At 39.5% G+C, this 24,941-nt stretch overlaps 1 protein-coding gene across 4 annotated transcripts in view; it reads right to left on the reverse strand.

Moving 5' to 3' along the window:
* Positions 1-24,941, reverse strand: part of rdx (BTB/POZ and MATH domain-containing protein rdx) — a 61,218-nt gene continuing 36,277 nt past the window's right edge. For 3 of the 4 annotated variants that reach the window (XM_045728714.2, XM_069319634.1, XM_045728717.2), the window contains exons 2-10: positions 14,779-15,349; positions 13,042-13,187; positions 11,946-12,067; positions 10,073-10,224; positions 9,261-9,388; positions 8,103-8,295; positions 5,572-5,750; positions 3,766-3,908; positions 1-3,452 (exon numbers count right to left, since the gene is read on the reverse strand). In XM_045728714.2, the coding sequence (XP_045584670.2) occupies positions 3,305-3,452; positions 3,766-3,908; positions 5,572-5,750; positions 8,103-8,295; positions 9,261-9,388; positions 10,073-10,224; positions 11,946-12,067; positions 13,042-13,187; positions 14,779-15,349 (1,782 nt within the window). In that variant the 3' untranslated portion in view covers positions 1-3,304. The remainder of the gene's footprint in view (positions 3,453-3,765; positions 3,909-5,571; positions 5,751-8,102; positions 8,296-9,260; positions 9,389-10,072; positions 10,225-11,945; positions 12,068-13,041; positions 13,188-14,778; positions 15,350-24,941) is intronic. The other variant, XM_045728715.2, reaches the window with a different exon arrangement.

The raw sequence follows: 24,941 nt of genomic DNA on the forward strand, positions 1-24,941 counted from the left end.
TTCATTTAACCAACTTTATTGGTTCATTGGGAGTTCTTCAGTGTAAGAGTACAGAGGTAGAGACTCACAGAGCCTACCATCACATGACCTGCAGGACCAGTGTGGCGGCAGACACTTATGTCATACCCGGGCGCCGACACACTAAGAGCCAGCCCAGACCAGCCACCATGCCTCCACCACTCGTGCCACCATTTGGATACAATAAATTTAATGTTTAGCCTCCCCCAATTTGGGGTATGAAATATATCTCAACAAAGATTACAGTAATTGTGAAATATTTTCAAGGAATCTATGAAGCAGCCAGTTCTACGCAGTTGTGTATACAGTATTTAAAGAAATAAAATGAGCCGTCTCCAGGGAATACATTCAACATGGTCAATGTGATTCGGAACAATTATAATGAGATGTTCAGATTAACTAAATGGAAAGCATTTAATGTAATGCAATGTAATTATCAAAAGGAGGCACCAAGCCGGGAAGGCTATGTAGCACCATCAAATGTGTGGGACAATCATAGGGCTCTAAATATCACTAAGGATGCCAGTACGAGAACAGAAATGCATAAGGCGAATGACATCAAACGTATCTGATTCTCCAAGAATTCTATCAAGGGACAAGTGACCGCGAGGGATGGTCGGGAAGCAAGACACGTTCGTCCAGGAAGTTAGGACACTCGACAAGGATATGCACGACTGTAAGAGGGGCAATGAGTTTGGATAATAATGAGCAGGATGGCGCTCCATTAAGTGTCCAGGAGTTATGCGTGTAAGGCCAATACACAACCTCGCCAGAGCAGTTTCCCACTGTCAGTTATGGTGGTAGGAGGAAGGCCATGGGGACATTATTCTGACCAAGCTCCTACAGTTAGTGACATTTACCCATGTACAAAAATATTATAAAAAAAAAAATAAAAATAAAACTATTTCCCAGATAAATTAAAAATAATATTGTTCAAAGTGTTTAAGGAAATCAATATTAATGTCAAATTTATCTCATTAGCCAGAGCACATCCAATTCTACCACTAGTACGTCAATAAGGTATCCTTTGGGTGGAAGCCCTTTATAATGTTCTATCAAATGTATTTTATCTTTTTTGCTATCTAATCAGTTAGGTAACTAAATTTGAGAACAGATACACAACATTACTTGCAAGAACTGACTTGAGATTCCTATTAAATACCATCAGGCAATTCTGGACATTACATGATCAAAGTATTTTTTATATTTTAAAGAAAATTGCAAATTTGTGTGGCACAAAGCCAACTTGTCCAAATATTTCTGAATTCACAGATTACTGAAGTAAGCAAAAGGAAATGGAAGATGAGAAGACATTCACTTTGTACTAGAAATTACATAAATTAACATATATTTGAACTGTTGCATGACTATTGTTACCAAACTTGTAGTTTGCTTATGAGTTTGATTTGCTACAACAGGAATGATTGGGTTGTAATTATGGCTGATAATTTGGTGGTCAACATAATTCAGTTTATCACTAGGGATGCCCAATAACTATACTGCAGAATGCTGCAGGAACAAAATATCAATGAAGCTGACCACTAAATTTCAGCATAAAACAACTAGTCAGAGAGGAGAGCTTCAGAATGAGCAAGCCATGAGTAGTAATCTAACATTAGAACTCATGGCAACTGAGGTACATCTGGCACAAGTTTACAGTAAACAAATCATAACGTATGAGTACAATGATGCTGGGTGGATAACATGGCACGGCGGCAGATGAATCAACTGGGATTCTTAATGCAGATCAAAGCTATCAATTCAGCTTGTGAAACTCTTTGGGAGATTTGAGATTGGTATTTTGTGGCCTAGCTAGCATTTATATGGGCATTTCTAATAAATCGGAACACACATGAAATGACAGACTTATGTTCTAGCTGGTCTGGGTGGGTTGTTCTCGTAAGCTACACCATGGCACAAATTGTTCACTGCCTGCTCTTCACAGGTAAATACAGGAGCTCACAAAATTCTTGACAACAAAACATTAAAAAATCTTGCTACAAATGATCTTAATTTCAAAACACTTTCATTTACACCATCCACTTTTATTTCTCACTTCATTCAAAATGTTCCAACACAATCAAGTACTTCCTTATACTTTTGCACACTAATCATTTTAATAAACATCTAAACATTCTTGAATAGGCTCCATGTTATTGACTGAGAATACCCTGTGAAGCTTAATGATGCTATTGATACATACTGTATATTGTAAATATAAATCAGCCTAAGCTGAAATCGGTGGAATCAAGACAGCACACTTTAAAGTAACTGTACACTACATATTTGTCTTTCTTTTAATAAATTCTCAGAATCAAGAGTACACCTTGTCTACTGCATCTAGCTACAAAAGCTCAATCTAATGTAAAGTTGTACATTGCAGATGATTTTTCATAGAAAAGATGCTTCCAAGATATCCATAATGTTCCTCCTGTAAAACATAACAAATTTGAATTATCCACAACACAGGAGTAGGATGCTTCAACTAGCCAACAGTACATTGACCCAGAGGGAAGAATGCAAACATCACTAAACCCTCCAAGGTGCTACTTTGGTGTCACTAAAAAAACAAGGCTCCTGTTTCTGTTTTTTCCAATTGTTTTCTTTCCTCAACTCCCTGAAATGCCTGTATTACATTTTCCATCTATTAGCCTGGCTTGCTAGCTTGAAAGACGAGAGAGTGCCACACATAATAACAACAATAATTAGCAAAGTAATGAGTGGAAGGTCCAAGACTCAAGCAAGAGTTCAATGTTTTGGGCCATCACTTGCTAAATCACAGATATCTACACAAAGACACACATGCACTTCCGAGTTAGGTGCCTGCACACTGCAGTTTGTGGCTTTTAAAAGGAATTTGTGTGCAGCACAGGCCCCAATGAGATCATTTGGTGGACTTTTTGTGGGGCAGGAGCAACTGGGCGCAGTAGAGGGACTGCAGCCCTACCAACCTGAGTGGGCAGGGACTTTTGTCCCCTGATTGTACTCTGTTGACTGGTGGGATGAGAGGCCTGGTTCCCCCTACCAGGCCCCACCATCACACACTGTCTTCTCATGGCCTGGAACACAGCTTGGCTTTTAACACCACTCACTCCAATTAGTGCAAGGAGCTTCGCAACACTGATCCATGACGCAATTTTTTCTTCTGGTGTATGCTACACCGAAGATCAAAAAGAGCCAATTAAGTCAGACCAAGTGTGAGTGTGTGGCCAGGTGGGGAGGCCAGGGGTGCCGGGGGTAACGGCCAAGCCTACAAATGGGAATCTGGAAGTGTTGCCATCCAGACTCAGGGACTGGCTTTTATCCTTTTGCGAGGGGGCCCAATGGGTGGAATTTGTTGAGTAGCCAATGCCCTAAATGCTTCAGCAATAAGATGTGGATGCGACTGTATCATAGATTTCCATCCTTGGGTCTCCATAACATCTGTTGCATGTCTGTAAAATCAAAGCAGAAATGCATTATTCAATCTATACATATTTAGTATGCAATAATACAAAAAGGAACTGCAAATGAATTCTCACACCTCTTATAGTACACAAAGTATCATTTTTCTATGCCTATAATATGTCAAAAGACACAGTATAAATATGAAATGCAACAATTACAATTGTTGATTGCACTCTTAAAATGAAATTGTAAACATAGTTACGAGATAAAAGTGGAGAGGGTAAAGAGTCTATACAACAGAGAAAAGAGGCTGTCAGACAATATGAAACATCAAGCAGGTACAGTATTAGACACACTTACGTATTTATAAATTCTATGGCTTGAGCTTTAAGTTGATCTGCAGAATGGAGGTCAGCAAGTATTAGAACATCTGCAGCATTTTCAGTGCTCAGGTTCGTACATAATGCTTCTTCACACATCACTTTCAGCCGCTCCAGTGCATACTGGAAGCAACAAAACACAATGTAAAGTGTCCTTCAATTCTGTAATATGTTAATCAAGACTACCTACTGAATTAAATCTATTAAGAGCAAGTATTCATCTCGACAGAAAAAAAGATTTAAATACAAAATCTCATCATCACTACTAACTTGGTACACCACAAATCTTCAAACAACCCACCATTTACTTCAAACTGACCTTTCACCCAAATTTTGCTTTACTGTTTATAAAATAACCACACATTTAATAAAACAGAACCCACTAACACCCTGATCTCGAATTTCTTAAAAAACTTTCTATACCGAGCTCATCTCTCAATTTTGAAAATTGGGGATGTGTCGCAGATGGAAGGTAAACAAAAATGTCTTGTTCTGCTGTATGTGAACCATGCACTGCATAATGTGGTTTGCATATTTCCTGGTGAAAGCCACAGCCTATCTCGAATGTATTATTGTATATAAACTCCCTCACACGAGTAGATCTAATTTCATCACACTGAATATTTTACCAACAGTTCTCTCTACAGCTAGCTATTCACCTACAGTATTTCTGTTCGTCTCAATCTAGAATTCCAATTGATTTTCCTAACTTTTGACTATTATAATCACAATCTAGTATACATTATTCCACCTATCACGCGTCTATGTGCTAGCATGAATACAACAATCTTAGACTCGGTTACAGTGTCTGGTGCTTTTCTTCTTTGATATTGTATCTTTTGCACAAAATTTTCAATGCAATTCATAATTCAAATAATGATTTTTCTAGTGTTCCATCTAACATGTGGTGTGGAAAAGCTACATGCAATAATGAGTAAATAAACACACAAAATTAATGTTTCAGTCAGTCCTGGACCATTATCAAGTTGTGTCATGACCTGATAATGGTCCAAGATGGAACAAAACTCTGTTATTTCCTTTATTTTAAAATTAGTGGGTTGGGTTTCCGATTTTCAGCCATGCTATTGCAACCTAATGACACACTAACAAAGACAGTTAAACATGAAAGTATTAAGGTAAGCACTGCACAATTAATCAACGATATTCAATGTTTAAATCATAAATTACTTTTTCAACAATAATTTAGCTACAAATACTTTAGATATTTAGTTGATCATGGATTCAATCAATCCGAATGTGTCAGGCAGAAATGGCTAAATATGCTTTGAGAGTACTATACACGAATTATAGAGCCGATATACAAAAGTCACGAGTGGAGACAATCTTTACTCGGATGGGTGGTTAAGGTGATAAAACAAATATCTAATACTGATGAACTTCAAAATTGTACTGCTTATGATGTGTCCAGACAAATAAAAAGGGGTATACTATACATGACAATGAAGGACAAATGCTCCGATGCCTTGTATATATTTTATCTAAAGACTTCATATGATATTTGAGCCAAGTCATGAACATCAATGACTCGTTCAAGTTCCATCTCCAATGCCAACACTGGATATTTACGTTTATAGAACCACATATACAGTATTGCATTGTTTAGCCGTGTGATTACTGCATCCACTTCAGCCTCAGCCTCTGCTAAACTGACTTCTTACTGTATTTTCTGGGAACTGTTATCATTAACACACTCAGACATTTCTCCAATTACTTTCACACTACATATGCAACTAATACTTTCTTTATTAACTGCTGCACAACTCACTTTGTCTGCCGCTGCTAAAAGGTCGTCGGCCATTTTTTCTAAGTTGGTCGCTTTCCCTGTGTAAATGAAGCGTAGCATTTCCCGTAAAACTTCATGATCGACATCTTGAATTTCTACTCGATTGTGTTTTCTTTCTTCCATTTCGTGCGCAAACATTGCAGCAAACACTGGTGATCGTGCTGAAAAATTTATTGTTATTAGTTATCAAGGCGGTATACTCATCCCACATCCGAGTGTGACCCAAGATAACTCATTCCTACTTGCATATAATCACTATCCTATTTCCTACTTTCACTGGGAGAGGCATCAGCCCAAAGAAGAAAAAATACTTGAAATATAGTTAATGGAAATCACAGGTAACAAATTATATAAAAAAATCATAGATAATAATAATAAATCATTAAGATATCATGCATCAATTCATGACACGATTTACAATACAATAAACAGTATACTGTAGTACCATGAATATAGCATAATACCATACCAACAGTCATCTCGGCAGCATCATACCACCACTTTACACGTTAAGTGTGCTCCCTCATAAAATGCATTACACTGTACAATACTGTACATACAAATCATTTATACCCTTCTTACAAAGCACTTCCACCCGGCCTTGCCCCTTTACCATATCTAGTGTTGTCCCACACACACTTTTCCTCAACTTTCTCAACCACTCGCTCGCCAAACCCCTTTTATGCCAGTCTTCCTCTGTTCCTCCCATTCTGAAATTTGCCTTAATTCACACACTTCAGTAGTGTACCACCAACCATTCATTTAGTAAAAGCAAGTAAAAACCACCTTGATATCTTCTTAATCTTGCAATTTGACAGATTCAAACTCTCCATCTCTCTCTCTCTCCCCCTATCCATCTCTCGTGACATTTTTTATCACTATCTATATAAAAAACAATGCATATGCTTCTCAGATTGCCCATTAATACTAAACTTGACTTTTTATGCTCATTCCATACTACCTTGAATCTGTGATGATTTGCTGCCAATTTTCCCTTCTCCAAGTAATATGTCACACAACCTCATCAGTCCAAAGCCCATCATTATTTACCAAGTGGTTTGTGAAAGAAAAAATCTATACTTTGAATGTAGGCTAAATGGCTTCAGTACTTACAAAAACACTAATTACATCGAGAAACAACAATGCCGTATTACTTGAAAGAAGGTGAAGGAAACGCCTAATACATGTGTAAGTGTATTAAAACCAAATTTATTTACAGCACCTTGTGCAAGGATTTAGGTTGCATCCAAAAAATTGGTTTTAATACACTTACACATGTATTGGGTCTTTCCTTCACCTTCGCTATTTTTATTGTTGCATGTATATAGGATGTAAAAAAAATAAACAAAATTTAAGTCCCAAACATGTAATTTTCCCCCACATAACCTTAAGCTCAATTGGCACAAATCGGCTAGTATAAGGTTTTCCCACATTGCAGCCCTGAAGCATTGCTATAGGGACAGGTGCAGTAAGCAAACTACAACCCTCCAATGTTAGTTTTTTATTTAATTCATTAGCTTTCTAAGCTGCCACTAAATAGCTAATCAAAACACTTATGTACTATACTTCTAGCAATACAGGGTGCAGTACTACACATTCTCATTGTGTGTATACCAAAGTCTAAATGTGAACACTAGCAACAAAGTAAATAACTTGTAACCCAAAAATTACTCACTGAATTTACTGTATTATGTAAATGCATAAGGTGAGAATTGCAGAAGGTTGACAAGTGGACAGATAAATGGGAATGTTAAAGACACATGGGAGAATGTTTAATGGTACCTTGAGGCTACCTTGAGGTGCTTCCGGGGCTTAGTGTCCCCGCGAGAGGTTAAGAGAATGGTGAAGAGATTAAAAGAAATACTTTGAAAGTATAATGAATGGAATTAATCCATGAGATGCAAATACGTTACTTATATAGCAAAAACGTGGGTAGGTTACTTATGTTGACGAGGAATATGTAGAAATTATTAAATGTTGCAGGAAAATGGAATATAAGGGGGTGAGGATATTTTGCCAGAAGACACAAGATAGTACAGTAGTTCTGTGTTAGACAACAGCGAGACAACTACTGCAGTAACACTTCATAACAATACAGAATTTAGAAAGTAAGAATTATACAGACATTAGTCAACAAACTGTAGTGGGCAAATTGTAGCTATCTGAATAACACATGGATACAGTAAGACGTTTACCAGTGATGAGCAAGATGGGTTCTATTGTAGAAAAGGGTGCATGAATGGGATACCTAAATTGGCTCGGCTTTTAAACAAGTTGTGCAGGACATTTTAAGGTTTAAATGGCATTAATTTACTTGGAAACACCACATGACCAAGTTAGTGTAATAGAGAAGAACTTTGAAGAGTAATGCACATGTATAGAGCTGGCAGAGATATGTTGAGATATGTTGAATGTTGTGAAAAATTTACATGTAGAAAGCAGTGCATGAAAATCTAGTGAATTGGAACTAAATACAGTACAGGTAAATGATTATTCAAATAATATCAGCTTACCTGCAAGAATAGCTTTGTGTGCCTGAAATTCCCTGCCAGATACTGAAAGCGTCACGTCAGAAAACCGTTGAGACTCGAATAAACCCCCGAGATCATCAGAAAGCCGGCAGTCAGGAACCTTGAAGTGTATAGCATTGCTCTGCCCCGAGATGTTCACGCTGTCTGCAACCACCGAGACCTGCGCACATTGGATCTTCAGGGAGGATGCACAGAGGAAGCCATTATTATGACTAGTTTCATTTACTACAGTAGAGCATCAACTACAGTATTATAAATTTTACTATTTACTATTGGATAAAGCCAGGAATATCCATTTCTTCTAGTTTAATAAGCTTTTCATTCATTATTGCAACTAGCCCAGTAATTTGTATGTAGTCTAATAGATCACTAACCTCTGTCCATGGAGGACAGAAGAAATTGTATATATGCTAATTAGCATTGTATAAAAAACTAAGTGACTAACAAGATATTTCTTAAGATGGGAGTTTTGCTTATGTAGTAATACCAAATGTTAATTTCTCATCCCAAATACATGTGATATTAGATAATGATAAAGTCTGAATTAACCTAGAGATGCAATGTTCTTTCAGTAACAGTTTTCAAAGTTTTGTCTCCCATTGAGATTTTGGTGAACTTATGCCTGCAAAACTCCCAGTTACCAATTGAAAGGTAAATCTTAAAAATTATAGTTTCTTGTTTAGACACCTTTTTTTCAATCCAAAACAACTTGGTACCATACCTATTGTATGGATGAGTCTACGCTAAATTCTCTAAAATGCCCAAATCAAACCCTCTTTCTCTGCCCAAATCTCAGTGCTGAATGATATCACCAATCTTCAAATCTGTCTTTCAATGGAATATCCTGAATATCTGAAAGGTTGCTGCTCTACTGTAATAAAATCTTAATAAAACACTGGTAGTTGAACTAAGAAAGTCTTAACGAGATTAGTAAAGGTTAAGACAATTATTTAAATCTAAATTATACAAACTATTTTTTTCACAAAGCCCCAAGAAAATAATCCGTGGCTGATAATTTTAATGCCATTGATTTTCAGAGAGATACAATTAAAAAATAAATGCCAGAATCTGCATGGGCAAACTTTTGTGAAACTTTAGGTTAATGTGACAAGCTGAAAAATAAATAAAGGCCAAACTTACCTCACAGTATAGAGTTAATTTATCATCAGGTAACAACCCATTGGCTTCATCTAAGAGGAAATCTCTCCGTATAAATTTCTTAAAGCCCCAGTCCTTTCCCTGCACAAATCTATATGCTCTTTGGCTCTCTGAAATAATAATAATAATAATAATAAAATTGATGTAAATGATTATTTGCCTTTTAACTTATCCATTTATGGCAATTACTAGTACTGTAATGCACATTTTTAATTTTAACATATCAGTATGAGTTAACTTTACAGTTAACAACAGTTAATTGTTAACAACAGTTAACTGTTAACAACAGTTAACTGTTAACAACAGTTATAACAGTTAACTTTTAAGATCCTAAAACCACAAAATATACAGCACATGAAGTCATAATTTTAAAGTAAACTGCTTTCTCTTAAAAAAAAAGCAGTCCTGATAATTTTGGCTAATATGACCATTTAAAATAAAATCAACAAAGACTGAGTTAACAAGGTTAACTACTGTACTGTCTTCAAGTACAGAAAAATAGCTTTATATGAATTTAAATGATTATTAAAGCTATGTAATAAACATATGAACATTAAATCCATCAATTTTTCAAATCTAATTTATATATTATCTTAATTTACAATAGGACTTGCTTACTACTTGCTAACAGGACTGAATAGCATTTAGTTGTCAAGTATTTTCATATACAGTACTGAATAGAAGTTACACAAATTGTTGTACAGTATAGCCAAATCTGATAAAAACTACAATACAGAACAGTATAACCAAATCACACGAGTGAGCGCAACATTCCACAAGAAGAGGACACTTACCCATAGCTTTAGTTTCTTCTCTCTTAGCATTGAGTATAGAGAATTTGAATTTGGCTCTAACTTCTGACTTATTGGATGACACCAATAGAAGGTAAAGAGAAAGGTAGTCCTTACTTTCTTCATCCAGACCCTTTGGGTTCACACGTAAACACCTGAAATTGAAAATGATTCTATCAAAGACTTGTGACATACATTTGTGCACTGCTACCACATGATAAATTTAAGGCAACTGTGCAAGTTGAATAATAAAATGATATTTTTTTCTATTTGTTTATTAAAAATTATTATTTGTAAATAAAGTACTAAATTATTATTTGTAAATAAAGTACAAATTGGGTGGATCATTACTGTTGTTCAACATTCAATTACAATTCTTATTGGCACAATACTAATTTTTCTAATGCTAATAACACTAACAAATTCTTAGAGAGCATTATATTAAAGACTGGAGGAGGTGACTTGAAGAACCTAAACTCTAATGCAGACTACATTATTGACGTTGTTATTTTTGTTAAAGATTTTCAAGAACAAAAAGTTCCAAGTAGCACGGGCTATGGTGAGCCCGTTTTATGTCATTCATTGACTTAATGTCATTCATTGACTTAATGTCATTCTTGACTTAAACTGGTGGCAAGGGGTAGGGGATATTGCGCTTTCTGTAAACTGCTGGCAATGGGGTTGGGAATATTACCCTTGACGAAAACGAGTGGTTTAAGAGTATGGAATTTTGCCCTTGATGTCCACCGAGGATGAAGGATTGGGAATATTGCCGACGTAAAAATCTTGACGAGAAGTCAGGCATATATCCCTTGGAGTGAACCGGTGTTGAGGGGGGTAGTGAGTATTGCCCTTGATACAATAACCTTGACGCCCCCGTGCTATAATCTCGCCGGACAAGGCCCTAGCCTCATCCTGCCCACTCTTCAATCTTGCCTACCTCAAGTGCGCTTTAGCTACTCTTGTTTATCAAACCCTTCAGGCACACAATGAATGCGCCACGTTGCATAAACTTGTATTTTTAGCTTCTCTTTAAGGGTGTTCTGGGCCATTAATCCCCCAATGCCATGTGGAAAATTTATCTTAATTTTTTTTTGTAAATTTCCTGAAGTTTAACCAGAATTTGTTCGCAATGGCTATGATCTATAAATATAATACCTTAATTGTTTAAATATATTTGTATTATTCCGATAAGCAGCGAGACTAGTTATTTGCATCATAACCTGTTCCGTATAATTCAAATTACTTCATGCACGTATTAGCAATACAGCAAAGTACCGCACTTCGTGTACCATCAATTTGTGTTTATTAACCCAAATGTCTTTAGTCTTCGCTCAGAGTCTAGCCAATCTTAGGCTAGGATATTATATATGGCGAGAAAATTTAAAGTACGTCTTGGACATACGAATCACCTCAGACTAACAAAATAAAGGGTTGCGGATCAAGAATAAACACTACCGAAACTTTCTTATCTCACATTCCAACTCGTACCAAGAATAAAATCGCCATTCAAAGTAACAGCTCATTAAAAAACACATTAAAAATATTAATGGCAAGCAATATTTTAACCACTAAGAAACTCGCACAACTGCGATTCGACTGTCAAGTTTCCTGGGCAAAGTGAGATGAACATGACTCCACCTCTCAGACGAGGGTCGCCGCCTCCAGGTGGCAACAGTTACTCAACCCTGCGCCACCAGTGAATAGGTTTTCTCTGGCTAGTTACCTCATTATTTCAATCTTGAAAGTTTGAATATTAAAAACATAAAAACACGTGAACTTGCCAACTGCATTCACATGTGATCGTGTGCGGGCACTGTAAAGAAAATAATCTTCGTCATATTTACACATTTTTTTTTGGGTGATGATTACTCACCATTTTAGTTTGTCATTGGCACCGGCAGAAAAAGTAGAGGACTTAAGAACTTCTCCCATCTCCTCTCTGCAGAAACTGAAGTTATTGATGGTCCACATATAACTGAATTTGATTACTTTCACCTGTAGGGAGAATTAATCGTGGTTAACATATTAGCCCGAACATAAATAATAACAATTTTGCTCTACCTACCCCTAATTTATACCCCTCCCCTGGTTCCTACCCCCACAAGCCTGTACTTCCACTGCTGCCCACCTCAACTGCCTCTCAATGTTTTATTCCACTGCCATTTATTCCCTATCTCAAGTCCCTCAACAAACATGCATTTAACTCGACCTGATAAACCACCACTGCATCCCCCTCCCCCTCCCCGCTTCCTCCCAAGAGAGGGTGCGTTGTGCACCGGAGATGGTCGTTCCGGCGCGCCTAAGATGGGGAGGGAGATGCTGTATCATCTGTTACCATGGCAACGGACCTCCCCCCCCTCTCTCTCTCTTTCTTCTGAAATTTCACGAGTACACCATACGAGGTGATGAATTAAGCTGCAGATATTGATTAAATATATTAAGATAGTCCTGTGGTTGCACCAATGCACCAATAAAAAAAAACAATTGCTAGAAGACTCAGCCCAAGAGGTGGAACTTACTACCTAGACCCAAATAGGCAAGAATAAACAGGAAAACGCAGGCGCGCGCGCACAAAATCCTCATGACTGGGAGATGGCGTTAGGCGTAAAATAGGAAGAAGGGAGAAAAGAAAGGGAATGGAAGAACAACTATCGGGGTAGAACGATGGCAGGAAATAAGGTGTTAATGAGATAGAAAAGAGGGCTGGAAATTGGAAAGATAGAGAATAGGGTAAAAAAAATATTTTGTTAATACAGAACCTTAAGACATTGGAAAGAGAAAAAGGGTACGTGAGAAGTGATATGGAAAAAGATAACGGGGCTATGCAATACTGAAAAATGATTGGAAGTAGTGCGGTTTGTGAAGTGAGAAGAGAAAAGCTTGCTTTATCAATAGGAAAGAGAGCGAGCGATAGACAGAATTAATGAATGGTGAGAATGAGAGAGAGAACACGGCTGTACGTGACATACCTGAGTGTAGCACCAGTTCTCAGCTACAGGCATATTATTCTCTGGAGGGAGAGGGGAAGGAACCCGGGACACCGACATGCTGACGCCTCCTGAAGACACGTGGCCTGCTCCTCCTCCGCCGCCGTGAACTGAGTGAGCGTGACCCACTGCAACACAAGGTCACCGCTGGTCAGTGCACAGTCTTATCAATACGCATCTCACCCCAAACATTGCTGTTTATGCCACACTTGCAGTGGCAAATTATATTATTATTCGTTTTTAATTATGCAAGGGTTTGACAATTTATTCAGGCAAGCAGAAAGTTTTCCCTGAAGTTGACTTAGGCAAATTTCAAAGCAAAGTTGAGGGTGAACATTAGCTATTTTCTATATTTTGGAGGCATAAGCAATCGGGAAAATAACACTTTATTACCTAGGAATAAAATAGTTTTAGTGTCAGATTACAAAGGTATTCTGATGACCTTAGTTTTCTCACCTACCAAATACCTTATTAACAATACCCAGACTAACCTACTCTGAGGTTAGGTAATGATGATAGAGTTACAAGATACGAGCTAGATGGTGTTGAGATTGCGAAGTCGGATTGCGAAAGAGATCTGGGAGTTATGATTAGTAAGAATTTAAAACAAAAGGATCAATGCATAAATGTTCGTAATAAGGCAAATCGGACACTTGGATTTATTAATCGCAGCGTTAGTAACAAGACACCTGGTGTGGTTCTCAAGCTATATCTTGCTCTAGTTAGGCCCCATTTAGATTATGCAGTTCAGTTTTGGTCGCCATATTATAGAATGGATATAAATTCACTTGAACGTGTCCAGCGTAGGATGACTAAGTTAATTCCCCAAATTAGGAATCTTTCATATGAAGAAAGATTAACAAAGCTTAAGTTGCATTCACTGGAAAGGCGAAGAGTTAGGGGTGACATGATAGAGGTTTACAAGTGGGTGAATGGACATAACAAAGGGGATATTAATAGGGTATTAAAAGTATCAACACAAGACAGAACACGAAACAATGGGTATAAATTGGATAAGTTTAGATTTAGGAAAGACTTGGGTAAATACTGGTTCAGTAACAGGGTTGTTGATTTGTGGAACCAATTACTGCGTAACGTGCTGGAAATGGGGTCCTTCGATTGTTTCAAGCGCGGGTTGGACAAGTATATTGGGTGGTTATAAGAACATAACATAAGAACATAAGAACAAAGGCAACTGCAGAAGGCCTGTTGGCCCATACGAGGCAGCTCCTATTTATAACCACCCAATCCCACTCATATACATGTCCAACCCATGCTAGAAACAATCGACGGACCCCACCTCCACAATGTTACGCGGCAATTGGTTCCACAAATCAACAACCCTGTTACTGAACCAAATAAAATATAAATAGGTTATAAATAGGAGCTGCCTCGTATGGGCCAATAGGCCTTCTGCAGTTGCATTTGTTCTTATGTTCTTACTTTATAGATGTCAAGAATACAGTTATTGCATTCTTGACAGGACAATGCAGCAATAATAAAGACAGCATTCCTTAAGAGCGGCAATACTTTGCACCAGATGCAATTCCATTAATGCAGCAATGTTACAATTAAATATTTCATAATTGATTGAAGGCGAATACTTAAAAAGCGAATGAATAAAAACTCTAAAGAAGAAGAAACAAAAAAGAGGCAGTTTCAGAGGTGGAAAAGGACTTGAAGGAAGTTCTTTTCCAATATTTGCAATGTATTACATACCCAAAGCTGGGTGGTGGGCAGGGGGGGTATGGGCCTGATGCGGCACGGCTGGGTGCTGCTGCTGCTGCTGGACACCCGCGTGAGGTGCGGCCACGTGTGCCGCTGCCGCAGCCAGGGGCGGCGGCCCTTGGTGGGGCTGAGGAGCACCTGCTGCCGCCGCCGCAACTACTGCAACTGCCGCCGCCGCCTGTTGATGCTGCTGAGGGAGATGAGGTTGATGAGCGTTGCCTGCGTTAGGCGCTGGCTGGGGTTGCTGCTGCTGCTGCTGGGCGTGCTGTGCTTGCCCGTTATTACCAGCAGCTGGGAGAGCGGCTGCTGCGATGGCTGGCTGAGGCTGTGCTTGTTGAGGTTGCTGTTGTTGGTGAGGCTGTTGCTGTTGGTGAGGTTGCTGAGGAGGCTGTGGCGGGGGTTGATGTGGCGGGGGCGGGGGCGGGGGGTTGTTATTGGAGTGGGGCTGAGGCGGCAGAGCCCCCGACACGCCGCCGGAGCTCCCGCCTCGCGACTCCACCGTGGCGGCTGACGCGGCCCAGCACAGCCCCGACCCCGACCCGCCTCCCCACACTCTACACACCTGAAACAACAAGTTCAAGTTAGTACACCGAGCATTACATATTACCATACCCCGCCAACGCTTACTACACGACACTTTACACCTTACAGGGATGACCAGACTACACACTAGAAGGTGAAGGGACGACGACGTTTCGGTCCGTCCTGGGTCATTCTCAAGTCGATTGTGACAATCGACTTGAGAATGGCCCAGGACGGACCGAAACGTCGTCGTCCCTTCACCTTCAAACTACAACTCACTGGGGGCAAACGTTCCCCAATAATGCACGCAATTCCTTAAATCTTTCCATAAATGTTAACAAGTAGTCTAGAGTAGACAAGTCACAGCTTCACATTAGACCTATTTTCATACAAACACATTTGTATCAATATCAGTGATTAGAAACGACGAAGACCCGAATTAAATAACAAATATTCCTCAATCCTCACCCATTACATCCCACTTGTTTGACACATCTTGACTAGAGAGCAACATTTATGGGGTTCATATAATTTGCCATGTTTTAATGTCAAATGTGCGACTTTCGCCACACCGCCATGAAATACAAATTTGTTTTTATTAAATCTTTTAACTGGGTTATCACATTTGTCATTTTGCTCTCTGCTAAATTTAACTTCCCCTTGGGGTCAAGCTTGACCTCGGACAACGTGGTCAAACAGGTTGTTGCTTGGAGAGGCCCACAAATACTCTCAAGGTAATTTAGTGTGGTCGGTTACCTAGTAACGCTCTAATTGTACCAAGCGCCCTAATTATCAAAAGGTTGCTGTATGCTTCCTCTCGTCAACATTCTGCACTTAAAATATTATTATACATGTATCGTAAAATGTCCTTCACGTCATATCATTAAGGATCTATTACCGTTCAGAGTTCGCTTCTGGGAGTTGTCTTGAATTCGTTGGTACGCAGATAAGCCTTGCTTGAAAAACTGAGCAGTTTCACCAACTGCAAATGCGATTAAATTAATGGGCCAGATCCAGTGTTTTTCCAAATTTGTCTACAATTAATGCTTTAATTAATTAATAATTAATAATTAAGAAAAATCTAGATTCTTAGCTACAATTTGATATTTATTTTAAAGAAATCTAACAACTCAATTATTTTTTTTAAGTCGACGAAGATAATTAGATTTTTTGGCTATGGAAAGAAGCGATTCATTTTGGACAAATCGTTTGAAAGTAAATACTTAATTGAAAAGAATTTATGAACGAATTTTTTACGGGAAAAAATTAAAAAACTATATTCTTACATCTTCTGTTAGTTGTTATGCGAATTTTATGGAAACGTCTTACTATATATCTTCAAAGGATACCTGATCAATCAGGCTGTGAGCAGTCGCGTTGAACAGCCCGGTTGACCTGACCACCAACTTGGAGGCCTGGTCAGCGACAGGGCCGCTTGGACGTTGATCCCCAGAATCATTGGCAGGTACACAAATCAACAAGATTTACAAAGTTACGAATATAAATGATGAAAAGTTAATCTAATTATGCGATTTTTTTTTAAATCAAACGAAAACGCTTGATTACTGACTTAATACGAAATATCAAAATTTGCATTAGAAAATATATAGAACTCTGTTTAGTCTTTCTAATAATACCAAACAAATATTATAATAATATTCGTTTAAACGACATGCAAAACGAGAGCTAATTTTTGTAAACTGTTTTAAGGGGTGGAATCTCCCTCGCTTCCTCTTATTCCTGTTAACGTGGTATAAAAAATAGTTCCATTATAAATAGTGAAACACAATTTAAGTTCCCATCGTCGCCCTGTGCCTCTATTTTGAGTAGAGAACACATAACAAATATGTATGCTGATGATACAAGTGTACAGAATATAACAACACAGATTTTAAAGGAAGTATTTGTGTAGAAATAGTCACTTTTCTTGACTTAACTAAACCGAAAGACATTATGTTGCACTGGTTAGGTGATGATGGACTTTTCAAGCTCATTTGGGCATGAACAAGTCCACAAGGGCCGTGATGAGGTTCGAACCCAAGGCGCTTCTGGGAACATCCAGTGCGTAGGTTCGAACCCTCATCACAGCCCTTGTAGATCTGTTCAACAGTCTGGTTAACCAGCCTACCAAACAGGTGTCTTTGTCACAGCACAATCTCGGGGACGTATATTACCTTCCGAAAGGAAACTTTTACAAAGTATATGCTTTAAATTACAGAACTGCTAGACAGATCTTGTAGGTTAATTTATAAGTCTGGTGTTATGCCTTTAATTATAGACCTCCCCACTCCCTCTACTCGGGAAGATGAAAAAATAATTAGGTTAATTGATATTTCACAGTGATATTAACAAGCAATTGCGAGTCTTCCCAATGGTCTGTAATTTGTTGGTATTAAAGGTGGATAAATATGCCAATTTGCTACATATATCATCATAGGGTCCCAATTATCTTAAAAGTACTGCCTATTAAAATAATCAAACCTTAATGAAATCAACGTTTTAAATTTCTACAGTGAGCTTAATTATGCGCCTCTCTCTCTCAATCTAATTTTTTTAATTATATAGTTATTGTCGTTCCTTGTGAGGACTATGTGAGAATTCAGAACTAGAGAACATGCTCAGTTGCGCAGAAGTTGCCACTGGGCCAAGATAGCTATCCATGCCAAAAAGCCTAACTTACCGTAACTAAAGTTGTGATCCTTGAAACCCGAATGTGAAGGTGTGAACAGGCAAGAAGGTTGTCTTGTGCGGTCGCGTGCGTGTGTTTGTTTTATCTAACGTGTTAAAAAAACTAATGACAAGAACTTTGTTTAAACACCAAAGTATCATGCGATTGGCTTTGCAAAAATTGAAAGGCTTAAACAGCAGTGTCAGACCGCAGTGATTAATATATTTACATTAACCAAAAGAGCATTAAGAGCGAATAGAAGACTTGCCCTGGGAAAATAATCCCACTAATGGATTGTCACATTGTGATGTATGTAAAATAAACTGTAAAATAAAATGTAAAATAAACACCAAAATTAATTAAAATCAAAGCGTAAATAGTGTCTTTAAAATTGAATACCGTATATGGCCTATTAATAGTCGCTTACCCGCGCGTGAACATTTGTTCATGCTTTTTTATACTTAATATTCCAGTCAAAATCATGGGAATTCAAAATTTACAAAATACGAATAATTAGTACCAATTAATAAAATAAATTTATCCAGTTCAACGTCTATCAGACTTCTGGTAACTTCCCGATTGATTGATAAAAGATTAAGCCACCCACGAGGTAGCACGGGCATGAATAGCCCCTAAGGTAACTTCCCGATTACCTTGGAGTTATTATAACCCGAGCTGGTTACTGGGATCACTGTACCCTGCAGCCAACAAGGCCGCAGGGTTGCCGCAGGTGCTCGCAGCCTCGCATAGACGTCTACTAGGAGCCGGAGATGGGCCCGTTATGCGCCCTTATATTTAGAGCGCCGGTGTCGAAAAACTTTAGGCCTCTAATGCTTATAGAATTATCTCGGTACAATTATTGCACCGTACTTTTAAAAGGGGTGATTTTATACATTTGGATAACCTTCAGATCTCTTAGTATGTATATATTTTGAACTAGCCTATCATAATATTTTTCAGGTATAAATTCGTAGTTTTCTCTACGTAGCGGGTTAGCGGGTTAGTTCGACACTGAGTTTCTCATAATACATACTAACATTGGCTTGGCATACTAATTATTGTAAAGTTCGTATCGTCCAACATCATACACTTAATGCAAGGTACAGTATTCTGTTGAATTTAAACGTAAGATCTTATTACAATGTAACTGCACACTTTTCTTTAGCGCGCTGGAAGACCTAACTACATTGACTGGGGGGTCTGTGTCCTCAGTGGATACTGTTGCTCTGATTCAAATACCTAATCCCGAAAGACAACTTTTCATGATAGAGGCCTCACAATTTTACCTTTGTTCGCTGCTATTCCACGAGTCAGGGTTGTCAGAACTGATTCACTTAAAAGGTTTCCTCTGGGACCGTAACTAGGTGGTCTTCTGTTTCAAGTTTAAACCAATATTTAACCGAAACGACCATAGGTTTTTATACCTGGAGTATAAAACGCTATACTGTTTTCCGGGTCGTAGGGGCTGTCTACCCCCACCCACCCCCCTCCTGGAGGAATTATAATATTCGAAGTGGAAGATTCACTTCCTTATTTTTCGTTAAGCTCATTATGCACATTTTACGAGTGCATATATTATGCACTCGTGGCCATGATGTATTACATCATGGCCACATTCGCCGAGGGCGTTGCTGAAACTTGTACATTATGTCTGCATTCTGAATGTCCTCTCGTGCACCCAAGACCATACCATAAAAACAATTCGTTTACAAATGTCAAGCCAAATATGGGAGATATACGCTACCTTCCTAACACGATCTGTGACGAGCTCGTGAAGGAGTCTACCTAAAGACTTGTCTGAACTAATAAGATTTCTCTCTCCGAGTACCTATTGTACCTCTGCTTTTCAACGGGGGTATTCTGCGCATGGCAGGATGTGCAGAATACCCCCGTTGAAGAGCAGAGGTGCAATAGGTACTCAGAGAGAACTCTATCAACATCAGAGGCCTGAGACTGTTCAACACGCTTCCACTACACATAAGGGACATAACTGGCCGACCTCTCAGTGTTCAAGAGAGAGAACTTAATAAACACCTCCAAAGGATACCTGATTAACTAAACTGTGATTGATACGCCAGGCTGCGAGCAGCAGCGCCCAACAGCCTGGTTGACCAGACGACCAACCAGGAGGCCAGGTCGGGGACCGGGCCGCGGGGACGTTGAGCCTCGAAATCATCGCAAGGCAATCTAATCTAACCTTGCAAGGAGTGCCAATCTTACCCCTAAACACGGACGTTCATTAGCGATTATTTTTAAAATGTAAAAAACCCGAGGCACGCTAATTCTAAAAAAAGGGGGCTTAGACAAAAGCATATATTAATTTGTTGCTAAAAATAATTATAGGTAAGAGTATTGACCTGGAGCCAGATTCACGAAGCAGTTACGCAAGCGCTTACGAACGTGTACATCTTTTCTCAACCTTTGGAGGCTTTGGTTACATTTATTAAACAGTTTATAAGAATGAAAATTTGCCAATCAACTGTTGTTATTGTTATAAACAGCCTCCTGGTGCTTCGGAGCTCATTAACTGTTTAATAATTGTAAACAAAGCCGCCAAAGATTGAGAAAAAGATGTACAGGTTCGTAAGTGCTTTCGTGAATCTGGCCTCTGTACCCGGGTGTTCTACTCTCGCGGCGCAGACGTATGTGAACACTGGCACAGATTAAAAATTGTGGCACAGATCTGCTGGGAAACGGGGCCTCAAGCCAGCAGCTTTCCCCGCGGCACAAAAACCCGCAACCCCTCGTCTACCCATCACCTCGAGATCCCGGTGAGAGCTTCCCTATGGAGGCCACCACACGCACACATGCTCCCGTCCACGCGAACAAGGAAGCATACTTTATTTTTATATATACAAGGTAAATTGGGATTGTGACACCATTTGGTCACCATTTGGTCCGGGAGACATCTCCCGCCACGCAGGGTGCAGTCGCGCCTCCACAGATCTCCAGTATCAGCTCTTGATACTGGTAATGGCTCAAGAGAGCCACACATAGCATAGTAATTCCATTCTTGTAAAGCCACTAGTACGCGCAGCGTTTCGGGCAGAAATAACGGGGGTACATACAATATATATTCTAACCACTTGACATCAATTCGATTTAATAAGTATTCCCAAGACTTGGTTTATTTAGTCTATAAATGTATGGTTTATTTAGTCTATAAATCTATAATTATGTCCCAAGGAAGTGAGAAAAAATGTGTGATCGTGCTGTAATTTGCTTGGTTATAATGTGGCTAGAAGACCTAGTGAACGCAGTTACAGCCTCGCTCCTGTGCCAGGTAAGTCCACAATGGGCTCACCATAGTCCGTGCTACTTTGGAACTTTTCTTCTAAGTAGCTGAATCTAAAACAACCTAGTGAACACACACACACACAACTTACCGTTTTGATGATATTATATGACCGTGTTAAACATCAGGACATTATTTCCTATCATTTATTATCTCACTTTTTGTTTATTTTGCGCGCGTTTTTTCCCCGCCCAAACTACCGCGCCAGCCTTGAACGTTCGTTCGATTCCTAGCAACGGTCTTTTTCACCGCTATGTCTGCCAAGGCATTGCCTCTGACGCCTTACGTTTACAGTGCAAACGCCCTTCTGATTAACGGTCATAGAGGCTATTTTTACGCGAAACGTCCCACCGGGACAACAAACACGCTCAAATGGGCAGTACCGCATTGTGCCATAGTGGCGAGTATGGTGTGCACCGTATAACCTTCTCGCAGAGCAGCTCTAGGCCAAGCGACTGTGATCACAGTGCGTCCCTGTCGTTACTTCCGTTTTCCCTTGTAGCGTCGAACCTTCTCTAAGCGCGTCCCACTCAGGAGGACGTCTGTTGCCACATACTGTTAATATTACTACTACTACTTCCTAGTTCACAATTACCTCCCCCCACCCAAGGGTATATTTTGCTATCCAACGAAGGATACCAAATTACGAAGAGTAAACGAGTTTAATTAGCCACTCAAGTACACATCTTTGTATAAACAAATCTGTCGAAAAGCAGTGTGTTGCAGCATTCAACATTTAAGACAGGGTATATTGACCCTTAGAGCACATTACCATAAATGCAAGAGTCCTTTGCAAATCTCATTAAGCCCCTTACCACTTTCACGAGCAGTGATGCCAGCTACTGGTCCCCCAGCCAATGATAAAATACAACACTGACTACAGCTGAATGACCCTCGTTAACAACCTTGGCATGCTTAATATTAACACACACACAAAAAAGGAAGGTTCGCAAGCAATTATTTCGAAGGTACACGTACTAACATTTCGTGCCGCTGAATAATACTAAGACTCGGGTGAATGATGTGATAGGAATGATTTGGAACATTACTTAGCCTAACCGTTGCCGTTTCACGATAGCCGCCAGGGTCACCGCCATGAGAAAGATGTTTCCGGGCCGCGGTACTCGGACATTTTCGGTCCAAGGCGTGACTCACGTGAGAGGCTGGGACCTCCCACCCTACACCCGGTAACAGATGGCCGCCACCCTTGACTCAGTGAAGGGTGGCCAACCCTATACTTGGCCAACTCTGTGCTCCAGCTTTCCTTTTGGGTACTTTCCTTGGGAAACACAAAGGTGGACAAGTACCACTTACGGGCTATTCATGCCCATGCCACCTCTTGGGTGGCTTAATCTTCATCAATCAGTCAATCGATGGACAAGATGTACCGACAGAATGGGAGATGGCAGTCAATTTTTTTTTTAATTTAGTATGAAAGTCATACATCAGTGGAACACATGCGGAAGGCAGTGGAAGGTATACTTAACTAGTCCACAAATGAGTGGACTCCAGACCTAAAAATACGTTAAACGTTTTTATATATATACATATTAATGCTGTCCTGCACTTATGAGTGGGGTAACGTGAGCTTAGTGGAGGATAAGCTTAGTAAATACTGTACAAAGTACATATATCTAGATTTATGTGTACATATTTATATGTAAATAAATATGATTCGTATTAGGCTATCTATACTCTTAAAGTGCTAAAACTTAAATTGTATATTTTACAATGCCCTAAGACCATTGCCGGACACTTGCAAAACACCCAAGCAATGTGTCACTCTGTACATTACACGTACAAAGTACATCAATATACCCATTAAAACGTGAATGCGTATACCGTACAGTGCGCCTGGAAAGGCGGAGGAGGGTGCGTAAATGGCGGGCGGTGTGTGTGTTCGCTGGTGGACCCGGCAGTGCTCTCGAGCTGGGGCAGGAGGTTGCCGCAGCTTTCTCATCCAGTTGACAATGAAGCTGGGACGGTAACCCCCCCCCCCCCCACTCTCTCTCTCCATCCCCAACCCCAGCCACTATCACCACCACCACCTTTACCGGAAACTGACGGCTGAAGTCAAGCACCAGGAAACGTTAACTTCACGCCCCCCCAACCCTCACGAGGCTTTGCGTCACCGCTAGCCGCTCCTTCGCTAAACACTTTAGAAATGAGTGTCTATAATACCTATGGTACGACAACTAGGTCATTGCTGCTGAATACACAATAAGGTGATTGATTGATTGATGAAGATTAAGCCACCCAAAAGGTGGCACGGGCATGAATAGCCCGTAAGTGGAGGCCCTTTTGAGCCATTAACAGTATCAATAGATGATACTGGAAATCTGTGGAGGTGCGACTGCACCCTACGTGACGGGAGATGTCTCCCGTGCAGTAATAATAGTAATACCAATAAGGTATTACTAATAGTAATACCAATAAGGTATTACTAATATTACTACCTTATTGGTAGTAATACCAATAAGGTATTACTATTTTATGCTTGTATAATGAAATAGTTCTTGATAAAGTCTGGTCAATAATCAATTCCATTCTACTAAATACCTTGTTCAAGTTTAATTTCCAATTCACCCAAAAGCAATTAAGTGCAGTTATATAAAAAAACAGCCTAATACAGAAAGAAAAGATCATCAGTACCTAATAACAACCCAGAGTGAAATGTCCCAGTACCTACTTTTTTAAGGAGGAAACGAATCCAAATGTTTTCAACCACAACGAATCCAAATGCTTTCAACCACAGAGGCAAAATTCTGAATAATGCTCACGCATGGAGGTCGGCGCCATACCATGAAGATTTCTCCCCACTGATCTCTAAATACTGACACCATTCGCTAGGACGGATCCGGCCTCTGCCCACGGCGAAACTTTTCAAAGGTCTTGGACTAAACAGTTTTCACTTGTCTAACAGTAATATGAACTAAGCATTGTAATATGGGATAGGTCTATGGCACATACTAGAGTTTGTCATATTTAAACAATACTGTACAGCATTTTTAGAACATTTGATAGACAATGAGATTAACAAATATAGAGAAAATATAGAGTATATAGTATACAAATTTGTATATAGAGTATATGCAAATATAGAGTCCAAAAATTGAAGAAAACATTATTATCCAAGATGTGCACAGGCAAGACGGTCAAGGCCAATAAGAAGAAATATATGAATACTACATTTGCGAATGAAGTTTTATTTTGGGGTGAAAAGGAAGTCTTTGGCGTCGAAAATGGTAACAAAAGCATATACCAAACTGACAAAAGACTAGCCCAGCAGAGCTATCTTCTTATTTGCAATGTTACCACAAATTACAATATTTCCAGAACGATTCAGTTTTAACGGCAGACTGTTGTTCACTGGAAACAAAATACCTGCATCTTTCTCAAACTAGGTAAACGCGCCTGTGCGTGAGAGATGGCTAAACACGACTGCACAAACCTTCAGGCCACAACGTTGCGCTTGCGCTGCTATGTGTACTCGGGCAGGTGGGCGTACGTACATGCCGAGTACGTTCATGTGGGCCCACGTGCGTACGCCCGTGAGCACGCCCAACACCTCAGCCTCTCACTTTCTCCCTGTGGGTCGCGGAGGGGGGCGGGGTTACAATCTGGGTTAGTGATCACCCACCACCCTCACTTTACCAACCCATATAATAA

Source organism: Procambarus clarkii, chromosome 93, assembly GCF_040958095.1.
Source record: "Procambarus clarkii isolate CNS0578487 chromosome 93, FALCON_Pclarkii_2.0, whole genome shotgun sequence".
NCBI classification, from domain to species: domain Eukaryota; kingdom Metazoa; phylum Arthropoda; class Malacostraca; order Decapoda; family Cambaridae; genus Procambarus; species Procambarus clarkii.